Raw genomic sequence first — 27,708 nt, forward strand, 5'->3', positions numbered from 1 at the left:
AAAAGTTTAGAAGCAGTGAGAGCAAGAGCAGATAAAAATCAAATCAAAACCCTGTTATCCTTTTTTTTTTTTTTTTTTTCTTTTTTTAATTTGCCAGGTTCTTCACCCCAAAAAGTGGGAGAAGCTGGGCCGGATATGGCAGCGGTTGCTGCTGTTCACTGTGTGGATGCTCGCAGCCCTGGTGGCTCTTCCGGTTGTGTTTTTCCTAACCGAGGTGAAAAACAAGGATGATTTGACTGATGGTCGTTCCTGCAGGAATCAGAGGATCACACCGGTGCTTGAAGCGGTCTACATCTCCTTTATCATTTTCTGCCATCTACTCTTATTCTGCTTCTACCTGCTACTTGTTAGAGGAGTCCACCGAACTCAAATGGCTAACAAAAAAAAGCCTAGAGTGACTAAACTTTTTATACGAATAATCGCTGCTTCACTGGTTGTTGGCTTTTTTCCTCTTGTTCTTCGCGTGGTGTATGTGACCGCGCTTTTCACAGGATCGGCCAAACTGCTTCATGTCAGTCAGATGCTGACCTTTGTGGAGTGTTTTTACTTCTTCAGTCACTTCCTGAATCCATTTCTGTATTTCTTTGCCTCGCGGCATCCCGGATGTGAAAGGAACCGTGCGAGAAAGAGCCTCCTCATGCCCCTGAATGACTCCTAATATGGATGCTGCATTATGAACAATGTGATATTTCATACTAATGTGGTTTGATGCACATTAACACAATATACAACATTTGGTCTAAAAGATAGTCTTGGAGATATTGTGTACAGTTTTGCTTTTAAAATGTAAAATGTTTGTTTTATTTTCCTGTTTGTTGTTGCTGTCTTTATCCACTATATCTATAATTCTGTATTTCTACATGCATAATTATTGAAATATAATTGTTTGTCCCCCATCTTTAGTATGGACTGATGTTCATTTTAGACAAACTATGATATTTTTAAAGTTTTTGTCTAACACATGCTAACACATTAATTACGTGCCGAGAGACAATATTTAAAAAAGGGGGTTTTTGGGGCGGGGCGTTGTTTTTTTTTTTTTGTTTTCTGGGCGGGGTTAGCAGTTTATGCAGGTCCTATGTTCACTCTGTTATTATTATTAGCATGCTAACATTTGGGAAAGCACAATCAAAAGTTATGGGGTCACCAAAGTGACAAATGTGAACAAATGGTGGCACAAGAGGAAAAAGTCAGATGATCCCTGGGATTATCTACTGAGGATCATGAATATCAGGCAAGAGAAAACTACAGTTGTTAAGAAATTTCAGTCAGGAAAGCCAACCGTTCGACTCTGCCATCAGTAGAAAAATGATTCACCATCACCATACATGATTATATTTTCTTGTGGAACTTCACAGATGGGCAAAGGAAGATTTAGCAGTGTGTGTTTCAGTTGGTGTGTGTGTGTACCTGTCATGAGCCGAGACACAAAGGTTTCAGTGAGCTGCAGGACACCGTGGTCAATGTACTGTAGGAAGGTGTGATGAGGGAGGCAACGAACGGCAAGCAATGCCAACAGTGTGTGATAGCCTGGAGAAAAGAGACAGGCGGAGAGAAAATGGAGGAGTAAAAGAAGAAACTTAAGCTCTTGATGTCCCTCATAACAAAGGAAAAGGAAACCAATCTTTGAGCTAAATGCTAACCTCGACGCTGATTTTTACGACGTATAACAATTATTACAATTGCAGTCTTAGTTCAGTGTGTTAGCTCTAAACACAAAGTAGAGCAAAGCCTGATGGGAATGTAATTAGTTTTCAAGGGTTTGGGCATAAATCAAAGTATCTGACAAAGATCTATTCCACTAGCTTGGCTAAAACAATGATAAAAAGGCATCTAGACAGCAATGTGTAATTATTTTCTCAACCTTTATCTACCAAAGAGAAACAGCCTCAGCATGCCTGCTGTTTTACAGCCTCCCACTCACATTTACACCTGCAGCCTCAGTGTTAAAGGTGCGCAGCCTTGCCTCGGGCCATTTTTCATTTCCTTTCCCTTCCCAGGATCCCAGGATTCTGCCCCTCCAAATCTACTCATAAGCGACTAAAATCAAGGGACTGTGCAACAAGGGGTTCACACCTCAAACACTGGCAAATGAATTAAAATAATTGAAAATGTATGCACTATGCTAATGTTTAAAAAATATTTTTGGTTACATTAGTGCTGAGGAGAGCAGGTCTGTCCCTCAGAGCAAACGCACATTGTTAATCAGATTGAGACAGACAGACTGGATTAAAACTAAATGTGTAAGAGTGTGTGTGTTTGGGCGCGCATGTGTGTGTGTGTGTTGATAGTACCAGGTGGGAGGGGCAGGCAGAGACCCCTCATGGCTTCCAGGATGCGAAACATGAAGTGAAACACGGACCACTCGCCTGGACTGCCCCGCTGTGTGCTGGAACTCACAAACACACACACAAAAAAAATTTGGACGGGGAATGTTACGTAACGGGAGCACACACGTGAAGAAGAGGGGTCATCTATCATTTGCAGATGTGGACACACACACAGCGGGGAGTGATGGGGGTCAGGAGCACACATGCGTGAAGATGAACACACACATTTTGTCAGCGCTTTCCGCTTTACATTAAGCCAGTTAGAAAACATGACTTTTAAACACACACACACACACAGACGGACGAGGGAGGGCTACTCACAAGCACAAAACACACGGGCCGAGTTTATACTTCAGCCAGACTGACTCCAGCATGTGTCTGATGAGCTCCAGCTAAACACACACAAACACAGAGACACGCACATGTTAGTGCTTAGGGAAGGAGATGCTCCGTTAGATTCCAGTGAAACATTTTCCCTCAACAGGCAGAATGAGTCACAGCCCTGAAAACATGCAATGTAGACGTTGTTCTGCTGTGATGTTCTCTTCGTGGAAATGAACTCTTCTATTTCCTCACTTCCCCTTTTTTTTTCCCAAACTTCTCATTTTCATTTCCACTGAACAAGAGTAACTCGCTGGGTCAGGGTGTGAACGCACATTTCAGCACGCATACACCCACATCATTTCACCACATATCTGTCAGCCCTCCAGATGATTCTGATGCACCTGACTCGTCTGAAAAAACCGTGCCTGCTGCGTGCTGGAGCGAGCACACACACACACACACACACACACCCTTCTTTCCACAAAATCACCACCCCTCTCATCTCCTGTAGAATAACAGGAAGACGATCTGCCCTGTTCACATCCTGCGCACCGGTGGGAAACCCACAACCAGCCCATGCGAGCACCACCAGCAGCGTCCTCCGGTGACCTCAGGGTGGGAATTTTCAATTAGCTTCACTTATGTAACGGACAGAAATAAAAGCTGCGTCAAAGGCAAATGTAATAATAACCCCCGCTGTTTTTCTTCTTCCCATGAACAAATGTGATGGGGTTTTTTTTTCACTTTTCACACATCCTTTATTACATTTATTTTTCTGAATAATTAAATTTGCATAGTTCCTGTGCGGATTTGTCTCATCTCATGATCCTGCATCTCTTAACACAGCTCACTGCTGTAATTTCTAACCCTAGCAGGGTCTCACACAGAAAGATTTTTAAGTTTTTTTTTTTTTGTTTTTTTTTTTACATCAAAAGGTAAACTGTGTAGTTGTGGAATGGAAATTCAAACTCATTATTTAAATGCTTACAACATTAATAAGGTGACAATATGAACTCTGCGTGTCACTGAAGCTTGGATTCAAGTATAGACTTGTCTGTGTGTTCGATTGTTGAATCCCACACACCTCTCCTAGGCAGGTTTTTATTATTTGCCATTTGGCAATTTCGACATTCAGGGATTCATGCCAACATGAGGAGATGAAAGTAATACATCAAAAGCCAAAAACTGCTGTTAATCAGCGAACATTTCTTCCACTGGTCTGTTAACAGTTTAAACTGAATGTTTGATTCAGATTCAAATAGTTATCCTCCAAAATCAGATAGTCATTGTTTGACTGATTTCCAAAATAAATTATCCATGTTAATTTCTTTTCCAACTAACATCTCTGAGCTCATTGTTGATGTAATCCAGTCCCCTTTAGACAGCAACAGAGATAAAAAATATGTGGCCGGGGTGTGTTTGTGCTGAACAGAAAGTCGCACAAAAAGCAAAAAAGTGATTTAAAGGCACAGAATCGTACGCACTATTCCCTGTGTGGCTCTACATTAGAATAAAATCTGGAATCAGCAATTTGTCTTAATGAGCTTCAGTCCTGACAAAGAGACTGGATTTACTCAGTGTGGCTTCCCTGTTGAGACCAAGTTTAATAACCTTGGGTGTAGAATAACTTTTCTGCATAATTAAACATATTTTTGCCCATTTCAATGTATTGCATTACTTTTAATATGTATTGCTGCTTTTAGTAAATTATATTCAGCTGTTTGCAGGTTGTTCTTTGCTCTGACATTGGCTATGTTATAAAAATGCATGTATCACGGCTGTCTGTAGCAACAGGGACAGGAAATAAATAACTATGACAATAATGTGCTTTAGAGCTGTAATGTATCATAGCAGAAGTTCCCTGGCTCTTAAGAGCTGTAATCTGTTTCACCCCCAACTTCTCCCCTGTGTCAATGCAACCATTAGTCTCAATAAGCACTGACAAGAGGGGGAGATGTTCTTTATTTGTGGAGGGGAAGTCAGCCGTCTTTGAAACACTACCATCCTGAGTTTTTAAAGCATGAGTCAGCTTGATGTGTAAGTACATCACCAACTGTTCTTTAAAAACGTCCCTGAAGGCTGTTTCTTCTGGGTCCTTGCACGAGTGTGCTTTAATAAGTCCGGCTCCCTGGATTAGAAACTTTTTTACTTTCACTCAGCAGCATGGATTCAACGATCACCATGTTTGTCTGTCGCAGGGGCAAATGCCAGACTGATTACAGATACGCCTATTTCATTACTGTCATTTCAAGTCTGGAGGTGCAGGTTCGCGAGCCTGTTCTGCTGCGTTGAGCCATCGACCGACCCGACAGTAAGCAGGGAGGATTTCTTTGGTCTTCTTCACTATGTCATTTGAGATTCCATAAAGTCCCGAAACGCGGCAGCATCCTGCTTCCTATTCAATTCCAGCCTTACCCTTGGCCTGATTTAATACTGTTGTGTTGATATATGCTGTATGTCTGCTTTCAGCGGCTCCTAGCTGTGAAGGGATTTACCTCCCAGGAATACTAAAGACTGACTTTACAGAACCGAGTACCTCTGGAGGGTACTGAGATGGAGAGTGGTTACGTCTTCCACTTGGTTATGCAGATCCCACCTGCCGCTCTTTGGGTATATACAAAGGGTGTAGGTTTGGTTTTAGAAGTGAGAAGCGAGACTGATAAACATTTAGAGGCTGTAAATTCAAAGCAACATTTCTTTTAGCTATTTTACCTTACAATAACAGCAATAACAACTTTGTCGGTAAAACGGGATAATATTTTTAAGGAAAAAATGTTCTTCTCATGTCCTCAACTGTGGGTGTCACAATATTGTGATGTTCATGATAACTGTGATATAAAACATTTTAATATTCGATATTGTGTTCATAATACACAAAGAAATCTGGTGAAGTTGTCAACCTAGTGCATCTTTTGTTTATGATATCATCTGGTTGCCTTTTCATTATCAACTGAGTTGTTGAAAGTATCTGCTCTTTTTTATACTTTTTTTTACAACTATGGTGACAGACTCTCTCCACCTTCATTTTGTATTTTAAAGGTAAATTATTAACAAAAAAGAGTAAGTTAAGTTAAAGATACATTCGATTCCTGGCATTTTTTTTTCTATTGTTATTACGATAATTTTGTAATCATGAATTGTTTTGGCAATGATAATCGTGTTGTGAAAATCTGATTGTGTTACAGCCCTAACACAGAGTTTCTTGATGGACAAACACATTTTCTTGTTGCTAAGGTAACCCCTAACACTGCCTGGACCAGACTGGGAGTTGTTTGTGTTAAGAACCACTTGTTTCTACAGACATCATTACAGAGGCGAAGTGGCTGATGAGGATGTCAACAGGGGAAGCTAAGACAAGAGAATGAGGGAATGACCAAACAAAAGGCCACACAGGAGCAAATGTTGGCGAGAGCTTTACAAATTGAAAGGAAATAATTTTTCTTCACTTTCACCATTAAAACACAATATTGCATTAAAGGCTGTTCTAGCTCCTCATTGACCAGATGCTAGCTATGATTCAGATTGAATTATTTCCAACACGACACCAAAGGAATTTGGTGTGAAATAATTCATCAAAACAGCATAGCCATCTATTTTCTAGGCTACATCGCGCTATTGAATTGTTCCCAACGCGGATCTGTAAGCGATATGGTAATGTGAAGTTTGGAAACAAAAGTAAGAGCATGGTTAATACTGTGGGCACTGATAGATTATAGCTTGTTACATCTTAAGTTGTCACACTTGCTTGATGTTTGGCTGTGTTCGCAAAGTTATATACGTTAAAGTTTTTTTTAATAACCAACATACAGTTGTTACAAATGCACACAGACAACTGTCTATATTATCAATACTTTCCCTTTTTGTTCTCTTTTTATTATTCTCTCTTTTTTTAAAATATAATATTTGTGTTATCATATTTCTTTTAAGTGAATTACAATATGAAACTTAAGGAGTAATCACAAAAAATACCATGCATAATGTTGCTTTAAATCAATCAACAAAATACACTGAAATAGTTTCTCCTGCTTTCTATAGTAATGGAAGTGTGCAGGGTAGGTGCACATAAACTAACTGAGTAGTTGAGAATACATGTCCTAACCTGAGAGACGTTGTTTGCTTCAGAGGACTGACCCGATGGCTTCCAGCAACCCCTCTTAACTGAAGAGCCCACATCCATCTGTGAGCTCTGTCAACCATTTAACTAAAGTGGAAAACTCACTGCCTTTTCCACTGAGCAACACTCTCTGCGAGCGTCACTTAACCTTCCCGAAAAAGAGCAAGGGCGAACATTAAATAAATATAACTTGAAGATCGATGTGGCTTTAAAAACGACAGGAATATACAGAGCATCCGGACGCACATACATATACACACACACACAGTGTACCAACCAGTTTGGCCACATAGTTGACAACCAGTGAGTCTATCTTCTTCTTCCCCAGTCGAGGCAGGTGTCTGTTGAGATGCTCTCGCAGCTTGTCAACTGTCTGGAAATGCAAAAATAAAACCCCACAAACTGATTATTTTCAGCGAATGTATGCAAGAATATGTGTGTGTGGCCCAGAGTCAAACTTTGTGTTTGTGTGTTTTAAGCATACTTTGCTGTGCACTCAGCAGGGTCAAATTGAGTTCACCTCGATGTTTCCCTCAACTACAGTGTCCCAAAATTGATTTAACCACGAAGAGAAGAGGAGATGAGATGAGGGAAGTAAAGAAAGAGAAGAGAAGAGACCTGAATGTGAGAGGTGGAAAGGCACGGAAAATGAGTCGAGGTGTAGAAACCCGAGGTGTATAAAGTTGACAAAACGAGCTGATATCCCTCAGGGAGGAAAAAGGGGATATAAAGAAAAAAGGAGGTGAGCAGGAAGGAAAGGAAAGAAGGGTAAAGAAAAGGGGGCACAAAGAGAGAGAGAGAGAGAGAGAGAGAGAGAGAGAGAGAGAGAGAGAGAGAGAGAGAGAGACAGCAGGGATCACTCTAAGAATAGCTGAGAGATTGCTAGCATCTAGCCTGAACTCCATTAAATTGAAGCTATCTGCTCTTTAAAAACTCTGCTGAGCACAGGGAAAAGTGGTGGATATGAAATTGTCCATCAAACAACGTTGAGGAAAAAAAAAAAAAAAAAAAACGCAGGACAGGGACCTTAAGATGCCCTTTTTTTTAAAGTGTCGACTCATCTGAAGCGTAAAAAGACTTTCACCTTAAAAGATGACTATGATGGCAAATGATTGGCTGTCAGCGTTGCGCCATGGATCTTTAGTGGTCAATACATCATGTTATAGGAAGAATGCACCTCCAGGGGCCGTTAAACTGTTGTATGTCAACAGTCTGATATGCTCGATGCATCTAAGGAAGATTTTTATAACTGTTATACTATGGACCCACAATTTTCACTTTACCTCCCCTACTTCTACAACAAAACGTCAAAGTAGGTGCTTTATCTCAAGAGCAACAATCCAGACTGTGGTTGATGGGTTTCATTATTTTCTATTTTGCTGCTCTTTGGTTTTGAGCGGCAGGATGTTTACCGCCTTGTTTTTGGAAAGTTGAAGGACTTTCTGCTTTTGAAATATTGGCATGTTTTTGTTATGACTGAATGAATGAATGAATGAATGATTGGTGCTTTAAGTGAATAACTCATTTGGCTGACAGCAAACAAGGCTTTTGAGAGTGTGCAAGTTCAAAATAAAATCCTCCAAAAATCATCGAGAGACTTTTCGATTCAAAACAGGGTACTGGGATGCGACGTTATGGCCAAAAGTGTGTGGACACCCAGGAAGTCTTGCATGTAACCACCACCCTAAAATCATTAAATATCAGGAGGATGATATAGGGTGACTACAGCAATGATAAATATATTAAAGCAAGTCGTTTAATTTAATGAATGAATTCACATCATGCATTGTCAACTCACAGTTTTTTTATGAACGACTCTGCAGTAATATAACCAAGTTGGTGTTCTATGAACACTTGGGAGTCCTCTCAATTGCTACCATCCACCGGATATATCAGTGTGACACAAGCTCCGGCTCAAAGTCGTTCATTCTTCCCAAAGGTCTTGAATTGGGTTGAGGGCAGGGCTCTATGCAGTTCAGTGCTTTTTTGAGCAGAGAGTCGCTGTCATGTTGGGAAAGGAAAGAATACCACCTAGCATTATGACGTCCCCTTAATATGAACCAACTGCCCAAGCCATGGGAACGCTACATTTGAAAGTGTGTGTTTTGCGTTGCAGCCATTGACTCGTTTCAACTTCTGTCTCTCTCACCAGGCCTATGAGCGCCCTCTGTTGATGGTCGTCCTCCTGGAAAAGTGGCACCAGCTTCTTATCTAGAAGAGACCAGAACACAGACATAAAAGAGATGTTTGAAGAAACCTTTGATGCTGCATCAAGCCTAGAATGAACACTACAGGTAGCCTCAGGTGTGACAGTGTGGCAGTAATATCATTAAACAGGGCAACAGTAGAAATGGAGGAAACCCAAACTCAGACTTGTTTATGGCTTTAATAAAAAAAGAAATAATTAAATAAAAACCGTCAGACATTAATGGATTCTTTTTGGGGTGGGTTTCTCGCTTTTTAAAAATGCATCCCAAAGCTTGGGGGTTATGAAGCTGCAGTCCTGCTATGTGTGTGTATGAAAGAGAAAGAGTGTGTACGCGTGCAAATTTGTTTTTTATGTCAGCCGCACAAAAGTGGACCAGACTCCAGCTCGGTTACTGTAGATGAATTATTGCACACTTGCACGCACAAACACACACACACACACACACACACACACACACACACACACACACACACACACACACACACACACACGCACCATCTTTTGATCACTTGTGCACACATGCAAGAAGCTGGCTTTTTGATGTTACAGTATAATATGTAACAGATATAAATAGAGCTCGCAGGGCACAGCCAGCTGACAGGCTGCACTGCCAGATTCATTGTATGCCTGTTAGCGGTTCAAAGTTATCTGCGGTTTTAATTTTGCATTTTTTTAGACAATTAACTGATTTTCATATTCTGAGCCAGCAGGTATGAATTCAGAGCTTTTGGTGTCTCTGGGCTAACAGTAATAGACACACACAGGCTCCTCATGTTTGCTGACTGTATCTCAGGTGGTCTCATTAAACAAACCTGAAGAAATGTAATGAAGGCATTTATCAAGGAATAATGCCACATTCAAACATGACAGTTTCCTCATTTTAATTTTAAAAGTGTCGGTCTCTTTGCTTTTGCTCTTTGGTTTTTGTAAAAGAGCCATTTGAAAAATGTCACTTCAGGCTTTTGGAAATTAAATGGAAATCAAGGAGGATGGAAATGTCCGTCAGTCAGTCCATCATTTTGCTGCTGACACTTCTCAACAACTATTGGATGGATTGCTATGAATTCCGAGCAGATATAGTGGTGCTCAGTGGATGAATCCAAAAGATCTGCTCATTTCCTGAGCTTCCATCCAGTGTAACCAGATCAGTGAAATATCTCAAAATATAAGCTAAATTGACACACAATTTGGTGCAGATGTTCATGATTTTCCAGAAAACATATCCTCCTGACTTAGACGTTACTGAATGGATTTCCATGAGATTTGGAACAGACGTTCAATGTTCCAAATTGCAAATACTTTGTTGGCTTAAAAACAAGTGCCATCAAAAGGCAAAATTGTAATTTTTCCAATGATAAAATTCCAATTAGCCTCGCAGAACCTTGTGTTTAGTGCTGGTAAACAATTGTTGACATGCTAACATGTGATACTAAAATGGAAAACACTGTACCTGCTTAACATCAGCAGGACTAAAAAGTCCCCATTTTTGATTTAACACACCTTCTATAAGACTTTTTGGTATGCAAGAACTTTGTCATATTGCTTTACAGAAAATCATGATCAAAACTTATCAGCATGCATTGAGAAATGTAAAGTTAGATTAAAAATGTCCATTTCCCTCTACCTTTTGGAATACACATGTTGTAACACCAGATAACAACCACATAACTTTCTAGGAAATCAATGACGGAGCTTCTTACGTGAGCGCTTCCATCAGCCAGAGCAGTAAAAGCTATCAAAAAGCAGTTGGTGTGTGTTTTACAAGTGAATCTGAGGGAGGTTGTGGGAATGGACGGGGAAATCATGATTTAACCGAGGTAAGGGTAGGTCCTGTGTTGTGGTTGACACACAGCTGGACTGAGACAGCAACACAGACCATAAGAAAAAGAGAAAGAGGGAGTGAGGTGAAGGAAGTACCTAACTCCCAGCTGTTATGTAACTGTAGCATTCTTCAAGTTTATTTTTTTCCCGCGGTATTATTCACCCCCTCTTCTCCCTTTCTGCCTCACTCCTGTCTTCTCAACCTCTCCCACCTAGATAAATTAACGTGGTGGTTCTGTTTAGCTGAATTCTCCAGTGGGCATGAAGAATGCAACACAAAACCCAAACACACAGTTCTGAGCTTGATATAATAAGCAGAGGTTGTGTTATTTATGACATTCACACTCCCTGCATTGTGCATGTGTCTGTGAACCAGTGTGGTTTTGAGCTTGTGAGGGTATGTGAGTGTTCAGTGTGCCATCTTACCAAGACACCAGGTGTCCACCATTGATAGAACTCTATAAAATAAGAAGAGAAGCTTTGTTTGAAAACAATCCCTCAAGCCAGCATTTTAATAAGAGTCTTACTTTTCATGCTGTAAGCTGAGGCAGTATAATGCTACAATGCTGCAGTCGACAGAAAAAAATATAAATATAAATATATATAAAACTATACAAGCAAAAACTTTGTAAGCAGGTGCTGAGGTTTGGCCCGGGGGAAGCTAATTATGAGCCAGAACACCATTGGTTTGATCCTTGGCATAAACAGGCCAGAGTTATATTGCATTCAGAGCAGGTTTGCAACAGTGATGCATTCAGGTACATGCCTATCATCAAGTTACGCAGTCATAAAGTATTGATGGCCTCTAGTTATAATCTCACTCCATAGTCATTTTTAATTGACAGTGGACATTTGCGAATCAAAGAGTAACCTGGTGATAAGTTTGTGCAGGTCATTCTTGAGTATAATCGGACCGAGCACCGAGTTTAGTTTACTTTCAAGAGTTGGGTGTTTGTGCAGATAGTTACAACCAAAAGTGAAAGCTATGAGACAGTCCAATTTAAAGTGAGCACAGCATCCGCAAGAGAAGTGAGAGCCCAAGTAACTAGAGACAGGAGACAGAGAACAGACACTTTTGTTCTTTGTTGTGTTTTCTACAGTGGTTTACACTGAGTGAACGTCTGCCTTCCACAATCCTGTTCCACATTTATATTCATACCATCTTGTGAAGTGTGTAGAGGCATATTTATCAAGGCTCGCAACGGGTCATGAAAGTTAAGGAAGGGTTTATTTGGATTCCAGACAGGATGTATCAAATAATCTGATAATTTTTTAGGAAAATCAGGGAGTTTCACTAATGCAGCTAATAGCCTAATAGCTTCATATTTTTCTTTGATTTGTAAGAAGAAGTATGATTACGATGAGCAGGTTTATTGATGTTTATTATGTCAATCCCACTTCTTTACGGAATAATTCAGGCATTTTAATGATAAATACATACATTATAATAAATACAAAACTAATTTTCAAAGTCTTCAGGAGGAACTGGTGGGCTTCGTGTGCCGCAGATGCTTTCATCAGATAACCTCTGTTGGGCAAATCATTGCAACTTGCAGGGGCAGCTGAACTAGCGTAGCAGTATTGTAACAACTGCTGGACTTAAATAGTTTTTCCAAAACCAGTCATTTTTGAGAACTAATTGTATTTCCTCCATCAGGCACCTCAGCTAATCAGTTCCTGGACAGCGATCAAATGGACCATTCAGTGAAATTTGTGAATTTTCTGAAAAACTAAAGTGCTGATGGTGCTTAAAGTCTTTAAACATTCAGCAAAAAAGGGACAAACAATGAAATTTGGATCTTATTGGAGCAAAGTGTGATATTTCAAATGCAGGTGCACTCTCGACTGAGTGTCTGAAGTTCTGTTCTGTTCTTAACAAACCTCTGGCGGGAGCCAGACCTACTTCTTTGTGTTATCCTCCATGTGATTCATGTGGCTGGATGGTCTCCTCTCGGACCTCTGTAACAAGCAAAACCATCATGGGAGGGCTGAAAATACGCCGTCGTTTGACAGGGGCACACATGGCCATAGACACACACACAACAACCGGCACATTCAAACAATTACCATCAATCAATTCAACTCAAACACACACGCTCACCAGTTTATCCCAGTCAGCTTGTATGTGTGAGGTCCTGTATCTTGGGTTGGGAACAGCATCCAGATATTTTGTCCTCTCTGTGTTCCACTGCAGCTCCGACCAGAAACCCTGGAGACCTCTAGCCTGCACACACACACAAACACACAAACAAACAACACCTCAGTGACACAGCAAGGACATTGCTGCAAAACAATTGAAGATGACGGAGACTAAACCGTTCACAAGCCGCTACAGCTTAGATAAAATCATACTGTTTTACATATTAATGTCATTTTAGAAGCATGCTACAAGCATTTAATTGTCTTGAAATTATGACAGAGTTTTATTCAGTGGTTCTGTAAATACAGCGGGAAACAAAGTAGTAAGATGACTCTGTGTTTTGATGATTAATATATCAATCAGACATATGGTGACTAATAAGCTAAAAGCATTTTCTGGTGTAATAAATCTGTCTTAAAAAAACTGAAAACCATGTTGCTACCTTTCCCTTAAACACAGCTTCAATATGCAGCTCAGTGGTGCAAAACACACCAGGGATCTCCAACAGACACACTGGTATCTCCTAGAAGACACAAAGACAAAGCAACGTGTGTTTGTGAATGTGTGTGTGCATGTGTGTGTGTGAGAGAGAGAGATGAGAATGATTTAAAGCACACAAAAAATAAAAAAATAAAAAGTGTGTTCTTGCATTCATATCCGTATATGGCTGCTTGTTTATTTCCTGTGCTGTTATGCATGTGGAAATATACGTGTGTGTGTGTGTGTGTGTGTGTGTGTGTGTGTGTGGTTGTGTGTTACCTTCTTGTCGAATACAGAGGAGTAAGGCAGGACTTTATCCAGGCTGAGAGACTTCTCATAGCTTATTCTGTACAAAGAGGCTGTTTGTGTAAGAGACAGAGGGTACAGTTGAGACTTATGTATTATATATTACAGTGATGCACAATTTATGTCTTAAAATAACTACAACAGAAGGAATTTTGACCCAAGGTTGAGTTTTGGTGTCAGATTTCATGTCATGTCTCCGGTTTCTTGAACCTCTCTATTCCATAGGCGATATGGTGAACCCCACTGTGCTGTCTGTCTGCTATGCCTCAAAAGAGCCCCCTGAACTCTAATTTTCCAAAAAATGTATACATCATCGTCATCACGGATTGAGTTCCATATAAATGAGTGGGTTACGTAAGTAGCAGAGGACTGTACACTTGAGGTAGATCTGTGTCCCATTTTGAGTAAGCACTGGCAGGATGCTTTTTCTTTTGGGGACACTGTGCGACAGTCTACAAGGGTTAAGCTCCTGCAAAATGGAAGAAAAGCCCAAATCTGGTGCACAGATGCAGTGACGCAGAAAAGCTTTTTTGGGTCAATTTTGTTGTGGGATTTTTCACAGAGTCACTGGCAAATATAGTGTTTAATGGATGTGTAGCTGCAAAGCTGCTCTGATAATCTTAAAGCAGGGGCAAGCCAGCAATACTGGTGATAGGATACACACTGTAATCAGTTTGTTTAGGGTGAGGAGGGTATTTCTATAGCTGGTTTTACAGAGTAAAATCTTGTTTATTGATCATTTCCGATCCGTGGCTTGTGCTCTCTCCTTGGAACTCAAGTGCTGATGATATCGTCACTGTTTGGCAGTGTGGATTACTGCCTTGGATGCTTCTCTGTGGTGACAGCCAATAACAATGGCCTAAGTGCTGTGATCCTGATGTGGGTGTTTTATGAATACTCTGACTGCTCTGTTCAGCTTTGGCACCTGTGAATGGCGGACAAATCTCTCCCCTGTCTTTTTAAATCTCTTCCCCTGTCTTTTTAAATCTTTCCCCCCTGTCCAGACTCTCTGGGGAGAGAGTGAAGAGTCTCCAGGGAGACGCCAGACAGAACTGTCTTGCAGCCACTACTTTAACATAACAATGATGTAATGTGAGAAATATATGGGAAGACATGTTACTATATGATGCAAATTAAAGGATAACCCACCCAAAATGAAAATCCAGTCATTACATGTATGGATCCATATAGCTGTCTGATGTAATCCAGATCTGTGGAAGCCTGGAACTCTAAGATTTATTTTAAAAGACATTATTTATACCGATATGCGGTTGAACTCATGCACCCACTTCAGGCGGTGTACGCCCTAATGCTAATGTAAACACTTACACTAAGGACCTCTTTTCAAATCAATGTGGGATCCTGGAGCTTCTTGGATTATGCCAGATGAGCTGTACGAAGCCATATGATGTTCTTTTTTCCTATTGGTTTGTTCCATTTTAAAGTCCCCATCTACTTCAGTTTTGTTGTTTGTTTTTTTTGTAGACCAAGGAACTTCACCTTTTGGATGAACCTCTCTTTTAATATTAAGGTGATGGCAGGTACAGAAAAAAATCATTAGATATTATTTCATAATTCTAAAGTTTTATTTGAAATGACATGCTACAGTGCTGTACCTTTGGCTCATTGTAAGTCACCAGTCTGTACCACATGTGTTTTAGAACAGGGCAAACAGAGAAATATCAAAATAATATCATACAGGGCTTAAATGATAAACTGATCCAGCAGGCATACCCCCAGTCCTGCCATAACTACTATGAGTACAGGTTACTAATGTTTTATTTATAAGGTTAACATAATCGCCTTTATTTACAGCACAGTCACACCTGTATTAATCATAACTCTTCATCTTAGAGCAAGTTTAAGTTTCTAAGTTTTTAAAGCAGCAACAATACTATGCAAATTTGTGCGGCAAGGTGCTCCAACATCTAATGTGATCATCTACTCCCCAGGTGACGGCTGTTTGGAAAATATGAAATTAATATTATGTGCTGTTATTTTCTTCAGACGGACATTGTGGGACACACAAATGTGTTGCTGTGTGTCCACTAGGACTCCAAACGTGTTTTTACAAAACTGTTCTGTGCAAGCCATGAGTCTCCAAGGGCTCAAAATAACTAAATTCCTCCTCTGATCCAGGCTCTCCAGACATGCGTTGGCATAAGTCTGTGAGAAGAAATTTAAGAGCCAAACAAAGTTGATGAAAGAATTCTGTTTTGTGTAGACAAGATGTCAGTAGTCTAGTAACCACAGACCGAAGGGGAGAAAAGCAAGAGAGAAGCTTAACTCTATAAGGAAGAAGAAGTGATACAGAGGAGACTTGCACCCCCCCAAGTTTCAGCTAGCACTGACCTAGAATAAACTCCTGGAACTGATCAAAGGATTCAAAGGCGTTCACGTTGTCACACAGCCATTCAATAATCTAGAGGCAAGGCAGAAAACACACAGGAGTTAGGTAACAGAGTGACAGGAGCACAACATGACAGCTGTTCAAAATGTTCATCTGCCAATACTCATTTAATGTGGATTTTTAACCCCCAAACATGGCTGATTTTAGTTTATCTTTCCATCCTTTAAAGGAAAAGTCTGACATTCAGGTACATTTTTACTTACCTTCTGAGATGAAAAGAAATTTAATGTCGATGTGCTAAATTCAAACACCATTTTTTCAAAGGATGCCCTTTTCCATTTCTGACTGGCTAGTACTTATTTCCGTCATTAGTTGAGTTCGTTAGCATTAGTCATTAGGATGACTGGTTAGGCTAGTAAGCTAGTCTGGCTCTTTCTTTTAAAACAAATCCAGCTCCCGGTACCTTTAAGCTCAGACAGAGAATCAAGTGTAAAAAAAGACAAGTTGCATGTTTTTAAAGGTGTTATTTACATAGTTAGCTGAGCAAAATGACTTACTGAAGTCTCTGCTGGTTGACTACACACTTCATGCTTACAATAGGACTGCATGGATTAAACAAACAAAATATTACATGATGATTCATGAGTGCACTGTTGGTAAAAGAGCAAGGCTAGCTGCTTCCAGGCTCTCACATTTAGCTAATCGTCTCCTAGCTTTAGCTTCATATTAGGCTCACAAATGTGAGAGTTGTGTCCATCTTCTCATATGACTCTCGCAGTAGTATGTGGAAATGTGCCTTTAAAATCCATTTGTCTATCTGTTCAGTACTTAAAATGAGTTGCTTTTAGCCATGCTAGCGATGTGACTAGCAAAATTGGTCAGTTTGTATAAAGGTCACCACAATATCCCAACAAAGGTTTGATGGATCACTACCATGAAATAAGGTACGATGCATCAACACACTAAACTATGCATGTTAGTATTGTCAGTGTGAGCATGTTAACTGCTAGCACAGCCGTAGACTTTTGTTCAAACAGTGGATATGTTATCTTGACAGAACAGTTCTAGTGTCTGATAAGAATTTTGGGGCATGATTTAGCTTCTGATGTTTACGTTACAAAAACATGAAAAATTCATAATGTCCTCAAAAGATAGTCCCTGCAAATCTCACACAGTCCAACAGTGCAGCAGAGTGAAAACTCATTTCTCTGCTGCCCATTTCTCTGCTGTTTGAAGAAATGTCTCTTTACCAAAGTCAGTTTGAGCCCAATGTCCAGAACCAGAGATACATACTGTATAACAATGTGTAAGGAGGAAAAAAAGAAGCAGAAGCACGAGTAAAATAACTTAGTTTGCACAGTATTGTCTTAAATTTAAAAACTGGCTGTGAACAAAGCAAAAAAAATGTTAACAAGCAATCACCTTTATTAAAGCCACTACTTTTTGTGCTGCTGACCCCATTAACAGAGTCTATGAAGAACACAAAAGTTATGTGTGGTGTCCAATTTCCCAGTGCTAGCTGCACTAATGAAGCTGGTGACTCATTTAACCTCTGAAGAAAGAATTTATTACAAATCCATCAGTGCAGCTGGAACATCTTAATTTAGGTGCACTACTAATAGTCTAAGTCTGAGTCATAGTCAGCACAGTGCCCAAACAAAATATGGGTCCCACTCTTTCAATCTTTGTTCGACTCTGCTCGATTTATGCCAACTTGTCTTCTCTCCTTTTTCTGTTTCCCTGCTGCATCCTGTCTTTTCTTTCTTTCCCTGTATTCTTTACTCCATCTGCTCACTTCCAACTCAAGGTTGACACCTGTCGAAATTACACAGAAGTGCAGAAAGGCAGCTGTTTCTACCTTTATTTTTACTAGCTTTTCATTTTCCCTCGGGGAAAGAATCTTACGGAGGCATTACATTTTATTAAAAGATAGATTTCCCACTTGTCTGCTTCTTCATCCTCCCCTCATGTCTGCATTCAGTCTCTCCCTTCATCAGGGAGATATTGATCGTGTGACTTTCTTTAAATATTTATAGCGACTGAAATGTTCGATAACTTCGTGTCCTACAAATAAGTAGTGACATTGTGTTGTGAAAAATAGAGTGCAAGTTTCATCATCTGATGCCAATTTTGAAACAAAAACTCAGTAAATGTGCTTTAAATGCCAACATTCTGCCCTAGCAACTCTTCCCCGCTTTCATTTGTACCTTCAGCTCCAGATTTGGGTCATTTCCCATGTAAACCAGCAGGCAGTGGAGGGCGGCCAGGCGCTGAGGGTCAGTCTTGCTGCTGGGACACCTTGGATGGAGGTGATATACAACAAATTTACTTTTATACAACATAAGCACATACAAACAGAGAGACACAAAGGCAGATGCGCAGGCAGACAGCCAACAGTCAGGCACTGTACAGGGATGTGATGTATGAGCTGTTTAAAAATATTGGAGTCACAGTAAAAAATGAATGAATAAATGAATGATAAATAGAACGAAAAACTGTCCAAGAAACTAATAAAGCAGGAGGCCACTGATGCATCTCTTTTGAGCAGGATAGTCGAATCCAAGATGTCTGCTGGCCGGGATTCAAGTCGGAGCTGTTGTTTATTCCAGAAAGACTCTGCAGGTGTATGCACACAAAAATAACTTTCCCTTTCCACCTGTCTGCTACCTGCCTACCTATACTCTCCTATGCTGGTAAGTTCCTCCACTATGCATATAGTCCATCTAAATCATAACCCCCAGTATACATAAATCTATAACTTACCTAGAGGGAGTGTCTGATCGCAGCAGCTGCAGCAGGTAAGCAGGGCTAAGTTCAGCAGTGTGGATTCTCCCAGTGGTCAGGTCCAACAGACTACTGCTTGACTCTTCCTCTGCATGCAACACTGTCACATTAGCTGACTGCAGGTCCAAGTCCATGTCAGGGCCTTAAGATTGTCGAGACAGATGGAGAGAGAATAGGATGTGGAGACACACTACGGCTGCATCACATGTATTTTTTTTAAATATTCAGAGCTTCTATTGAGGGTTTTGAATGTCCATTATCATATTTTATGGCCTCAAAAGAGTTTTCACATGGGGGGATATCGGACAACATATACGCAAATAGATATATGTCTGTGAAAGGCCCAATATATCTCTGCTCTGCCAGAAATTAGATAAATATGAGAACCACATTCTCTACATTTGTTCAGGTTCCAGGTTTGATAAAAGAATGTATCATGAGGAAATAGGAGCATGTATTGTAGTTGAGAAAGATATTGCTCAGCTTGGACACGATTTGTATAAGACCCATCTTACCTGAGAGATAGAGGGAGTGACAGAGCATCTCCTGCTGCCTGGTGTTGATACAATGGAGGAAATAATCCTGCAGATACACCAGGATGTAGTAACCTACATACAGAAATAACACAGCATCACTGTCAGGGTATATGTTAGCATGCTGTAGACAGGCCAGGAATGTAATACCCTGCATGAGGATACAGACTTCTCATTTGTATTTGTGTGTCTGTGTTTTGAATGCACAAGCAGGAGCTGCATGTGGGCCTTCTCACACACTGAATTTATAAGTATTCTGATGTGTGTGTAAGACTGCATTACATGTCTGTGTGTGCAATGACCTATGGGGATGAAGAGCGGATGAAGCTGTCTGGCTTTCTGCGGCGGCTGGTCGCTGCCCAGAGATACTCTGAATGTCTTGCTGCAGTCTGCAGAAGGAGAGAAAATCCAAATTACAATGTGTTCAAGATAAAAAAAAAAAAAAACGCACAAGAAAAGAGACAGAAATAGATAGCAGAAGATGGTTGGTGTTACACATTCTTTGAATACACAATAATAGATGGCACACACACACCTTTGTGAACTAAAACCAGAGTGTAAATCAGTTCCAGTCTGTCTTTAAGGGGTTGGCTGTAGCATACACACATGCTTCCTAAAAAAAAAAAAAAAAAAAAAAAAAAAATACAGGACATTGTCAGTAACACATAATGATAATAAAAATACATCAAATCAGTTGAGATATGCTTTGGTAGAAATTCCACTTACATACAGTACAAAAGGATACAATATGTAAGAACTGACCACCTGTTAATTTACAACATATCACCAGAATAACTAACTGCTGCTAAATGTCGCTGTTGTTAGCTAGTTAGCTCGATAACCATGCAGCTAGATGTCGCATTAACTGACTCTGCCTGGACTGTGAGCTCGGAGAATTGGGGGAGTGCTGGTGTTGTTTACTGTCAGACTATCAACTCTTGACATAAAATCTTGCAAAGGGGCTAGCTGATTAGCATGCTAACTTCAATGGATACCTCTGCAAGACCATGTGCAGATGTCTTCAACATTCATCAGAACTGTTACTTCACATTTTGTTGATAATTTCAGTACATTTTTGAATGATTCAAACTCAAATTCTTACATATAGCAGTTTTAACATCAAACATTTTAAAGGTAGAGAAATTAGTAAGGGGAATGGCTGGTTGATTGTGATTTTTTATGTGACTCAGAATATTAAAGATTTATTAATAGGATTAACAATTTAATGAATAAATCAAATAGTAATTCTCAAAATGACTAATCCCTTGTTAGAGGTTGGATTACTAGTCTTACCATCTGTAATTGTAACAACTCTTATTCCAAAAAAAAACACAACACATCATTTTTTCAGAAAATCATCTTATAATCAGAGAGACTGTGAATCACAAAAAGAATTCAGCCTTGATTTTCTGATCTCTGTTGCTGAAAAACATAATTAACTTTTTTCGTTTTCACTGTGCACATAACAAAACATTTTGTTGCATCATTATGTAATACGGATTATAACAGCTTGTCATGACTGACACTTACTTTCTTGTTTTCCCATAGAGAAATGCAAAACACACAAATATATAGAATTATTCATGTAATGGGAATGTGAGAGAATTAATATGTGCAAGCAAATAACTAATGCAAGGGTTTGTGTGCATGAATGCGTTACCTATTCCGTTTGTGAGCACTTCCATCCTAACAAGCTCCTTTTCTGGTCTCTCCATGCAAAAATGGTCAAAACCCAGATTTACAAACCTGGTGCACACACACACACACAGTTAGTTATGAATGTGTGCTGCAAACTGATAAGTTGCATAGCAAGGTGAGTGGCTCCAGCTTCTTGTCAATAATTCATACAGAATATAGGATGAAGTACCTGCTGAGGAAACACATTTCTATATTTATTTTGTATTAGCAGTTGTTGCCTTACTTGACAGTGGGGAAAGGATTAGCAGGCAACTCTAATGGGAGTTCCAGCTGTGGGATGGTAAAATAAAGCAGCAAGACAATTATGTTATTATCAGGCCACACTGTGGCAACATGATAGCTTCATATTTAAGACATACAGATGACTCACCACGGTCTCGCAGTTATGGTTGATGTAAAACTGAACACATCTGAACAGCAATTTGCCCTGTGAAAAGAGACTTTTTGTTATCCAGTGTAACTACTTCAGAGAGAATTTGGGTTACACTTTATATTAGGTTACACATATCAATTATTAAATAGTTGCTTATTAGGATGTTTATTTATATCATATTAGCCAAAGTCTTCACTGTTGCTGCTAACCTTAAGGTGTGAGCATGCCCCCTGTCTGAAGTGTGTAAGGCATGTATATCATCTTTTTATGAATGAATGTAAAACAATGTGCAGACCTCACAAGTCTAGTTGTACATGCCTGTGTGTGTGTCACACTGTGAGTGAGATAGTAAAGTCTTTGTGTGCGTCCATCCCACTGGACCCAGCAGAAGTCCTCCACTACTCTCTCAGCTGTTTTGGACAATCGGTCGGGATGCGCCATCACCTGGTTCACACAAACACATTCATATTCATACTGTAGACTGAATTCTCAATGCAGAACCTTCCCAGGAGACATGAGACACAGTATATTTCACGGTCAAAACAATATATTATTTGCACCAGTTTATGTAAATACACTCCAATCTTTTTGCTCATCAATTAGTAGATATGTGCAACTAATTCATACCCCCGCACAGAATCCGCCAGCCAGAATAATCCTCTATGCAATTTGTAGTCTGAGGCAACTACCCACTGACAACTCCTTCAAAATGAAAAAGAGCTGGCTGAAATGAGAAATGTGTGAAATGTAGAGTCCAACTTACCACTCTGTAACCTTCCTGTCTCGTCAGCAGGACATGGTAGAGATCCACATCTGGAATACACAAAGATAACCATGCATAACTACAACAATATCCAATGTAGGGCTGGGTCATATGGCTTTAAAAATAATTTTACAATATTTCATGGCTATGTCACGATTGGGGTTGCAACAGCTGCACAAGATAATCATCTCAAAGCTTTTACGGTCTACTGCATTACACAATTATTATTACCTCCGCCGAGGAGGTTATGTTTTCACCTGCGCCCGTTTGTTGGTTGTTTGCTCGGATCTGATAATCAGCAAGGGTGACACTTAGTCAATCCCTTGTAAATAGTATGCACTGTACATACAATATATGCGCTTTTGTTACTTAAGTACATTAATTGCCAGAAAGTTACTTTTGATACTTATCTAATTACATTTATTTACAGTTACTTTAAGACTTTTAAGTACTATCTTTATAGGTGACTTTCATTTTACTATATTACCATATTTTATCACAATATATGTCCTTTTACTCCAGCATGGCTTGACTCTGTACAACACTGCCATATCATATGACTTCTAGGCCATCAACCCCTCAATAACCTCCTAAGTTTGTCAGCAGAATTACACAAAAACTACTGAACAGCTTTCAACAAAATGTGAATGGAGGTTTCAACATCTTCATCAATTTCTTCGGGAATAATGGATGGAAGCTTAAACTTGATATGGACTTGAATAGCAAAAAAAAGTAGAATTCTATACCATAGATAAGCAAATGTGCACCATATGATGAATATGACACAATGAAATGTTAATTCTGTAGAACTGCGTTTTTTCCTCTACAACTGTCAAATTCCAGTATATTTCTCTCTAAAATGTACTGCTCCGTGTTGTGGCAGATTAAAGACACACAGCCCACACTCACAGACAGACGAGCATAAGGCTGCAAAGACTCACATCCGTCCTCAGTCAGCAGCAGCAGGTGGCTCTCCAGTATTGATCTCTTGTCAGCTTCTGACTGGAGGAACTAGGGAAGCCACAGAAAACACGAGTCAGCATACGAATGAGCAGTTTCTAACAGTCACCAGATGGAGAAATCTATTTGCCGATATTCATATTTTAACACAGGCCTCAAACAAGCCTGGCATGCTCAAATTTGTAGTGTGGCAAATGGCGAGCAACCAACAGTGAGGAGTAAAATGGGTTCCAGGCACAGTGGCTTCTTAAAAAAAACATGTATAATATTTCTCTGTCGAAAAAAAAAAGACATAACAGAAAAAGAAAGACTATAGCAACTACAGGCCAGTGCACTTTCAGCAAGCTTGTAAAATAAATAAACTATGGCACTCGAACACTGTAAGCTCCACTGCTCCATAACTGCAATATCAGCTCGTGGCTGCAGTAAAACCCACATGAAAGTGGCCAAGGCAGCACACATAAACTCTACCTGCACTTTGACCCTGCAGTCAACCGCCTTGAGGACTTTAGTGTTGTTGATGGGTTGGATCTCAATCAGGAGAGTTAGACACTTGGATACTGAAGGCAGACAGAATATGGGAGGAAAGTGACATGAGTATGTGACCAGAAAGATTAAAAATGCTGAAAAATGGCAGTGAACGTTACTTGGTTTGAGGCGCTCCTCTCCGCTGGTGTTTTGTGCCAAGCTGACAGCTGAGAGAAGGGAAAAAAGGCACAGTGTCATGTGACTTCATTTACAGATATTTACAGAGACCACACTATATCACTCTTTTTTTAACAGTTACTCAGCACCACTACAGTCAATAATCTGCACCCAAACTGTGTCTGAAACCTTCATATCACTCCCCACGGTGCAAAGTAGTAACCTTACAGGGGTGAATTTGGCAGCTCACAGCGAGCTGAATGAACTTCTCACTTAATTGCCTGAACGTGGTATTCCTAACAATGTCTGCTGTGGTGTTTCATTATCTGTACATTACAGAGGCTCACCTAACAGTGTCTCCTCCTTGTTCAAGGAACAGCTGCTGACACACACCTGCTTGTCAAACGTGTACAGGAGCTGTTGGAGAGAAAACACAGCCGCATGGAAACAAACTAACACGGAAACGTGAAAGCAAAATCTGAAGCACTTAAGTAGGCCTGCAACTATTGATTAATTGATTACTTTTACAGTTAACCGCATAATGAATTGATTTATAAAATGTCAAAAACTTGAAAAATGTTAATCACAATTCCCAGAGCCCAAATGAGGTTTTCAAATTGCTTTTTAATTACTTTCATCTATTAAATAGAAAAGCAGTTAATCCTTATATTCAAGATGCTGGAACCAGCGAAACATTAACATTTTTGCTTGAAAAATGACTGAAAAGTTGAACAGATTGTCAAAATTGGCAATTGATTTATAGTCAATCATATAATATTAAATGGGCACTACTGTATGTAGTTTTGGAGAAGGAATTCAAACCTAGAATTTTACTATTTACAAATTAATGAGGTGATTATATAAACAGTATTAAATTGTGTTGTCCTTTAATGACAGTTTGTTTAATCAGTTTATTCAGTCATGAAAACAAAGAGTGTTGTCTTTATTTCGATGGTTAAGGCATAACAAAAAAAAAAAACAAGTCAGTGAAGATCTTTCTCTTTGGATCAAACTACATAGTGAACCTTTAATCAATTAATTGCTGCAACTTTTCAGTGAATGAAAGGGGGACATTGGACACGCACACAATACCTTATTCTGTTTATTGTTGGGGTCATATTTTCCAATCCTTGTGGTCCCTGTTGCACCCTATAAAAACAGAATAGGATGCTCTTATAAGGCCATTAAATCAATCACACTACAAAGATAGATAATCCTAATCCAGTTCCCACTGGTGTCTCCTGCCACATTGATATGTATGGAACGTCATGCTTGACCTCATCATTACCCCGCCTGACCTTGTCGATAATCCCAACTTCACCTGCTGGATTTGAAAACCAGCGACTTACCACTCCCACTTTTTATGGTTCAGAAGATTTAAAAGAAAAGGAAGCTGACTCTGAAATCCGAGGCACAGCCACACATGTGTAAATCTGTGAACCTTGCACTGAGAAAGAGATTATTTCATCTTCTTAGGCTGCACACTGCCTTTAACCTCCTAAAACCACTCTGTGGCGGGTCTATCATTAAAAATGTATGTTGTTGAGAGGCATGCTTCAACTCACAGAACTTTATTTCAAATTCCAGCAAGGATTCCGAGGTTTCCAAAAACACAAAATATGTCGAGCAGAATTATAGAGAAAAAATTTTTTCATTTGATGATGAATGTTTGAGACAAAAAGTGGCAGCTGGGATTCAAATATTTTATTATTTATTATTTTATTATTTGTTATTTTTTTAATATATTTTCTCACTATAACTTATAAGGGATGACTGGGGCAAGCACATACTGAATAGTTTGGTTTTAAGTGTGCATATAATGTTATATCTAGAGAAAGCTACATCAGAAAATGGTAAAAAGAAAGGGAGGAACACTTTGTTTGTGAGAAAATTCTACCACATGGTGCATAAAATACAGCCATGTTAAAAGGAAACTATAATGGTGAAATGAAAAAATAGACTATTTTGTGTATTTTAAGTTACACATAATATACAGAACAGTGGTATAGAAATCCAAAGCATAGTTGAACAAAAAAAGACAAGATGATGCACATGAAAAGGCGGCAACAGTGAAGAAGCAGTATAATGTGACTCCAAACTAAACTGGAAGGAGTGCTGAATTTAAAAGGATTAGGATAATTACACTCACTTCATGAGTACACTCAGCATAACAAACACTTGGTATGCAGTGCTGTCACCGTGGACTTACCTTCCAGCAGAAGAGGATGCTCCCATCTCTCTCAATGTTCAGGATACGAGTGTCGACTGCTCCAGAGTATTCTGCAGACACATCATTACTGTAGTGAAGACATACCTTCTCAGCTGTTAATCTAAGTAAGAATATGGTGTGTTTCCAGTGTATGTTGAGTTGCATGAAAAGTGCCCAGATGTGTAGGTGAATTATTCGGCAGGAGTCTGTGTTATGTAATATTAATGTCATGAGACACAGAGAGATGCCTGGATAACCACCATTGTCATGCATCTCTTTCAACACATTCCGTTCACATATTATCTCTGTGTACTCAGCAGGAAGTGGTTTGATTTCTGTAAATGTTACACCAGGCATTTCATTGCTTAGTATCTGCATGATATTTTGTCCCGCAAAAGTACGATTAGTCATTCTTTTCAGCGTGTTTTCAACAGATAACTATATTCCATTTAGTTCATGTGCATTTTTTCTGACTGAATCAAATAAAGGTTGTTATCATGCAACTACAGATGTGTTATGGTATCAAAGGGGCACTACGTAGATTTGAAGAAATGGAAACTCAGAGTCTTATTGTTTACTGTATTCCCCTCCATAACTGAATAAATAAGCTGTTCTCAGAGAAAATAAGGTCCCCAGAACACTGTTTGAAGCTAGAAAGTTGGCAGGGTGCGCCATATATAAACAAAGTAAAACGGTATGAAAATGTGTTGTCCTTTAAGGTCACTTTGTTAATTCAGTCATGAACACAATTTCGGTTGGGTTAGGTGTACAAGAAAAATCTGTCAATGAAGATCTTTCTCTTCTGATTAAAATGTATTTCCCAAAACTACATAAAGCACCTTTATTTATCCAAGTTTCTACAGTCTTTTTATGTATCTTGTCTTTCAATTTGAAACTCTCCTCCATCTGTAGTGGGTTTAAAAGGCAAGTCAACTGTCAAATTCATTGCTTTCTTTACAGCTTATCTCTATTGTAGCATTTAGAGAGGAAACTAGAGTAAAGAGCGCCAGCTACTGGCCACTACGCATTAAGTCATGGTAGCTAAGAACTTTAGAATTCAAAGTTTTTTTATTTTGAAGCTAAAGCTAGACGACACACCAAGCTAACTTATATCCCAGAAACTGACTTTATGAGGAATATCATGCCTTTTGTTTCTTGATACATAAACGTAATGCTAAAACAGTTCAACTGACTCAATATTCTGTAGAAACGACGGTGAATGGCTGAACTCAAACGAGACACTTTTAGCTAACTATCTGTCAAAGCTAACTGTCCAGTTGTGTACGTTAGCAAATTAACAGTGCAAAAGCCGTTGACCGTTGACACCTGAACGCCTCACCTTCCACCCTGCAGACGGACGCCTCCTTCCTGAGGACATCGGACACCACATCTCTGTGCAGGTCAAACTTTGGCTTTAACTTCAGCATGTGTAAACTTTAGCTTTCAGTTTTTTTTCCTTTCTCTTACAAAAACAAACACAAACAAAAAAGACCTCCCTGCTTACAAAATGCTTCGTTCGTGTTTCGGTTCCTTGGGAAGAGGCAGCGGCACCTCGCAGCTGGTTTCTGCTTGCGCATCATGTGACCGAAAGTCTACATGTTAAACTTTGGGCGCTTGATATATGCACATGCCTGACTACTTCTTCTTCTCCTTCTTTCTGCCTTCAGAA

General features: G+C 39.6%; 2 protein-coding genes across 3 annotated transcripts in view; one reads left to right on the top strand and one right to left on the bottom strand.

The window, feature by feature from the left end:
• Positions 1-1,387, top strand: part of LOC119032873 (C-X-C chemokine receptor type 2-like) — a 2,803-nt gene extending 1,416 nt beyond the window's left edge. Inside the window, exon 2 of the mRNA XM_037122490.1 lies at positions 98-1,387. Coding sequence (XP_036978385.1) covers positions 98-658 — 561 coding nt within the window. The 3' untranslated portion in view covers positions 659-1,387. The remainder of the gene's footprint in view (positions 1-97) is intronic.
• LOC119032871 (gamma-secretase activating protein) overlaps positions 1-27,708 on the bottom strand; it is a 38,677-nt gene extending 10,969 nt beyond the window's left edge. The window contains exons 1-28 of one of the 2 annotated variants that reach the window (XM_037122488.1): positions 27,379-27,708; positions 26,040-26,110; positions 24,923-24,979; positions 24,178-24,247; positions 23,833-23,880; positions 23,657-23,745; positions 23,167-23,236; positions 22,226-22,275; positions 21,781-21,906; positions 21,460-21,516; positions 21,313-21,359; positions 21,052-21,137; positions 19,927-20,004; positions 19,694-19,780; positions 19,374-19,466; positions 18,838-19,000; positions 18,282-18,372; positions 16,077-16,146; positions 13,698-13,777; positions 13,381-13,461; positions 12,900-13,022; positions 12,702-12,757; positions 11,225-11,256; positions 8,918-8,979; positions 7,046-7,141; positions 2,652-2,722; positions 2,295-2,389; positions 1,411-1,530 (exon numbers count right to left, since the gene is read on the bottom strand). In XM_037122488.1, coding sequence (XP_036978383.1) covers positions 1,411-1,530; positions 2,295-2,389; positions 2,652-2,722; positions 7,046-7,141; positions 8,918-8,979; positions 11,225-11,256; positions 12,702-12,757; positions 12,900-13,022; positions 13,381-13,461; positions 13,698-13,777; positions 16,077-16,146; positions 18,282-18,372; positions 18,838-19,000; positions 19,374-19,466; positions 19,694-19,780; positions 19,927-20,004; positions 21,052-21,137; positions 21,313-21,359; positions 21,460-21,516; positions 21,781-21,906; positions 22,226-22,275; positions 23,167-23,236; positions 23,657-23,745; positions 23,833-23,880; positions 24,178-24,247; positions 24,923-24,979; positions 26,040-26,110; positions 27,379-27,466 — 2,257 coding nt within the window. In that variant the 5' untranslated portion in view covers positions 27,467-27,708. Of the gene's footprint in view, positions 1-1,410; positions 1,531-2,294; positions 2,396-2,651; positions 2,723-7,045; positions 7,142-8,917; positions 8,980-11,224; positions 11,257-12,701; positions 12,758-12,899; positions 13,023-13,380; positions 13,462-13,697; positions 13,778-16,076; positions 16,147-18,281; positions 18,373-18,837; positions 19,001-19,373; positions 19,467-19,693; positions 19,781-19,926; positions 20,005-21,051; positions 21,138-21,312; positions 21,360-21,459; positions 21,517-21,780; positions 21,907-22,225; positions 22,276-23,166; positions 23,237-23,656; positions 23,746-23,832; positions 23,881-24,177; positions 24,248-24,922; positions 24,980-26,039; positions 26,111-27,378 lie in introns of both variants that reach the window. The other variant, XM_037122487.1, reaches the window with a different exon arrangement.

Source organism: Acanthopagrus latus, chromosome 14 (genome assembly GCF_904848185.1).
Source record: "Acanthopagrus latus isolate v.2019 chromosome 14, fAcaLat1.1, whole genome shotgun sequence".
NCBI lineage: Eukaryota > Metazoa > Chordata > Actinopteri > Spariformes > Sparidae > Acanthopagrus > Acanthopagrus latus.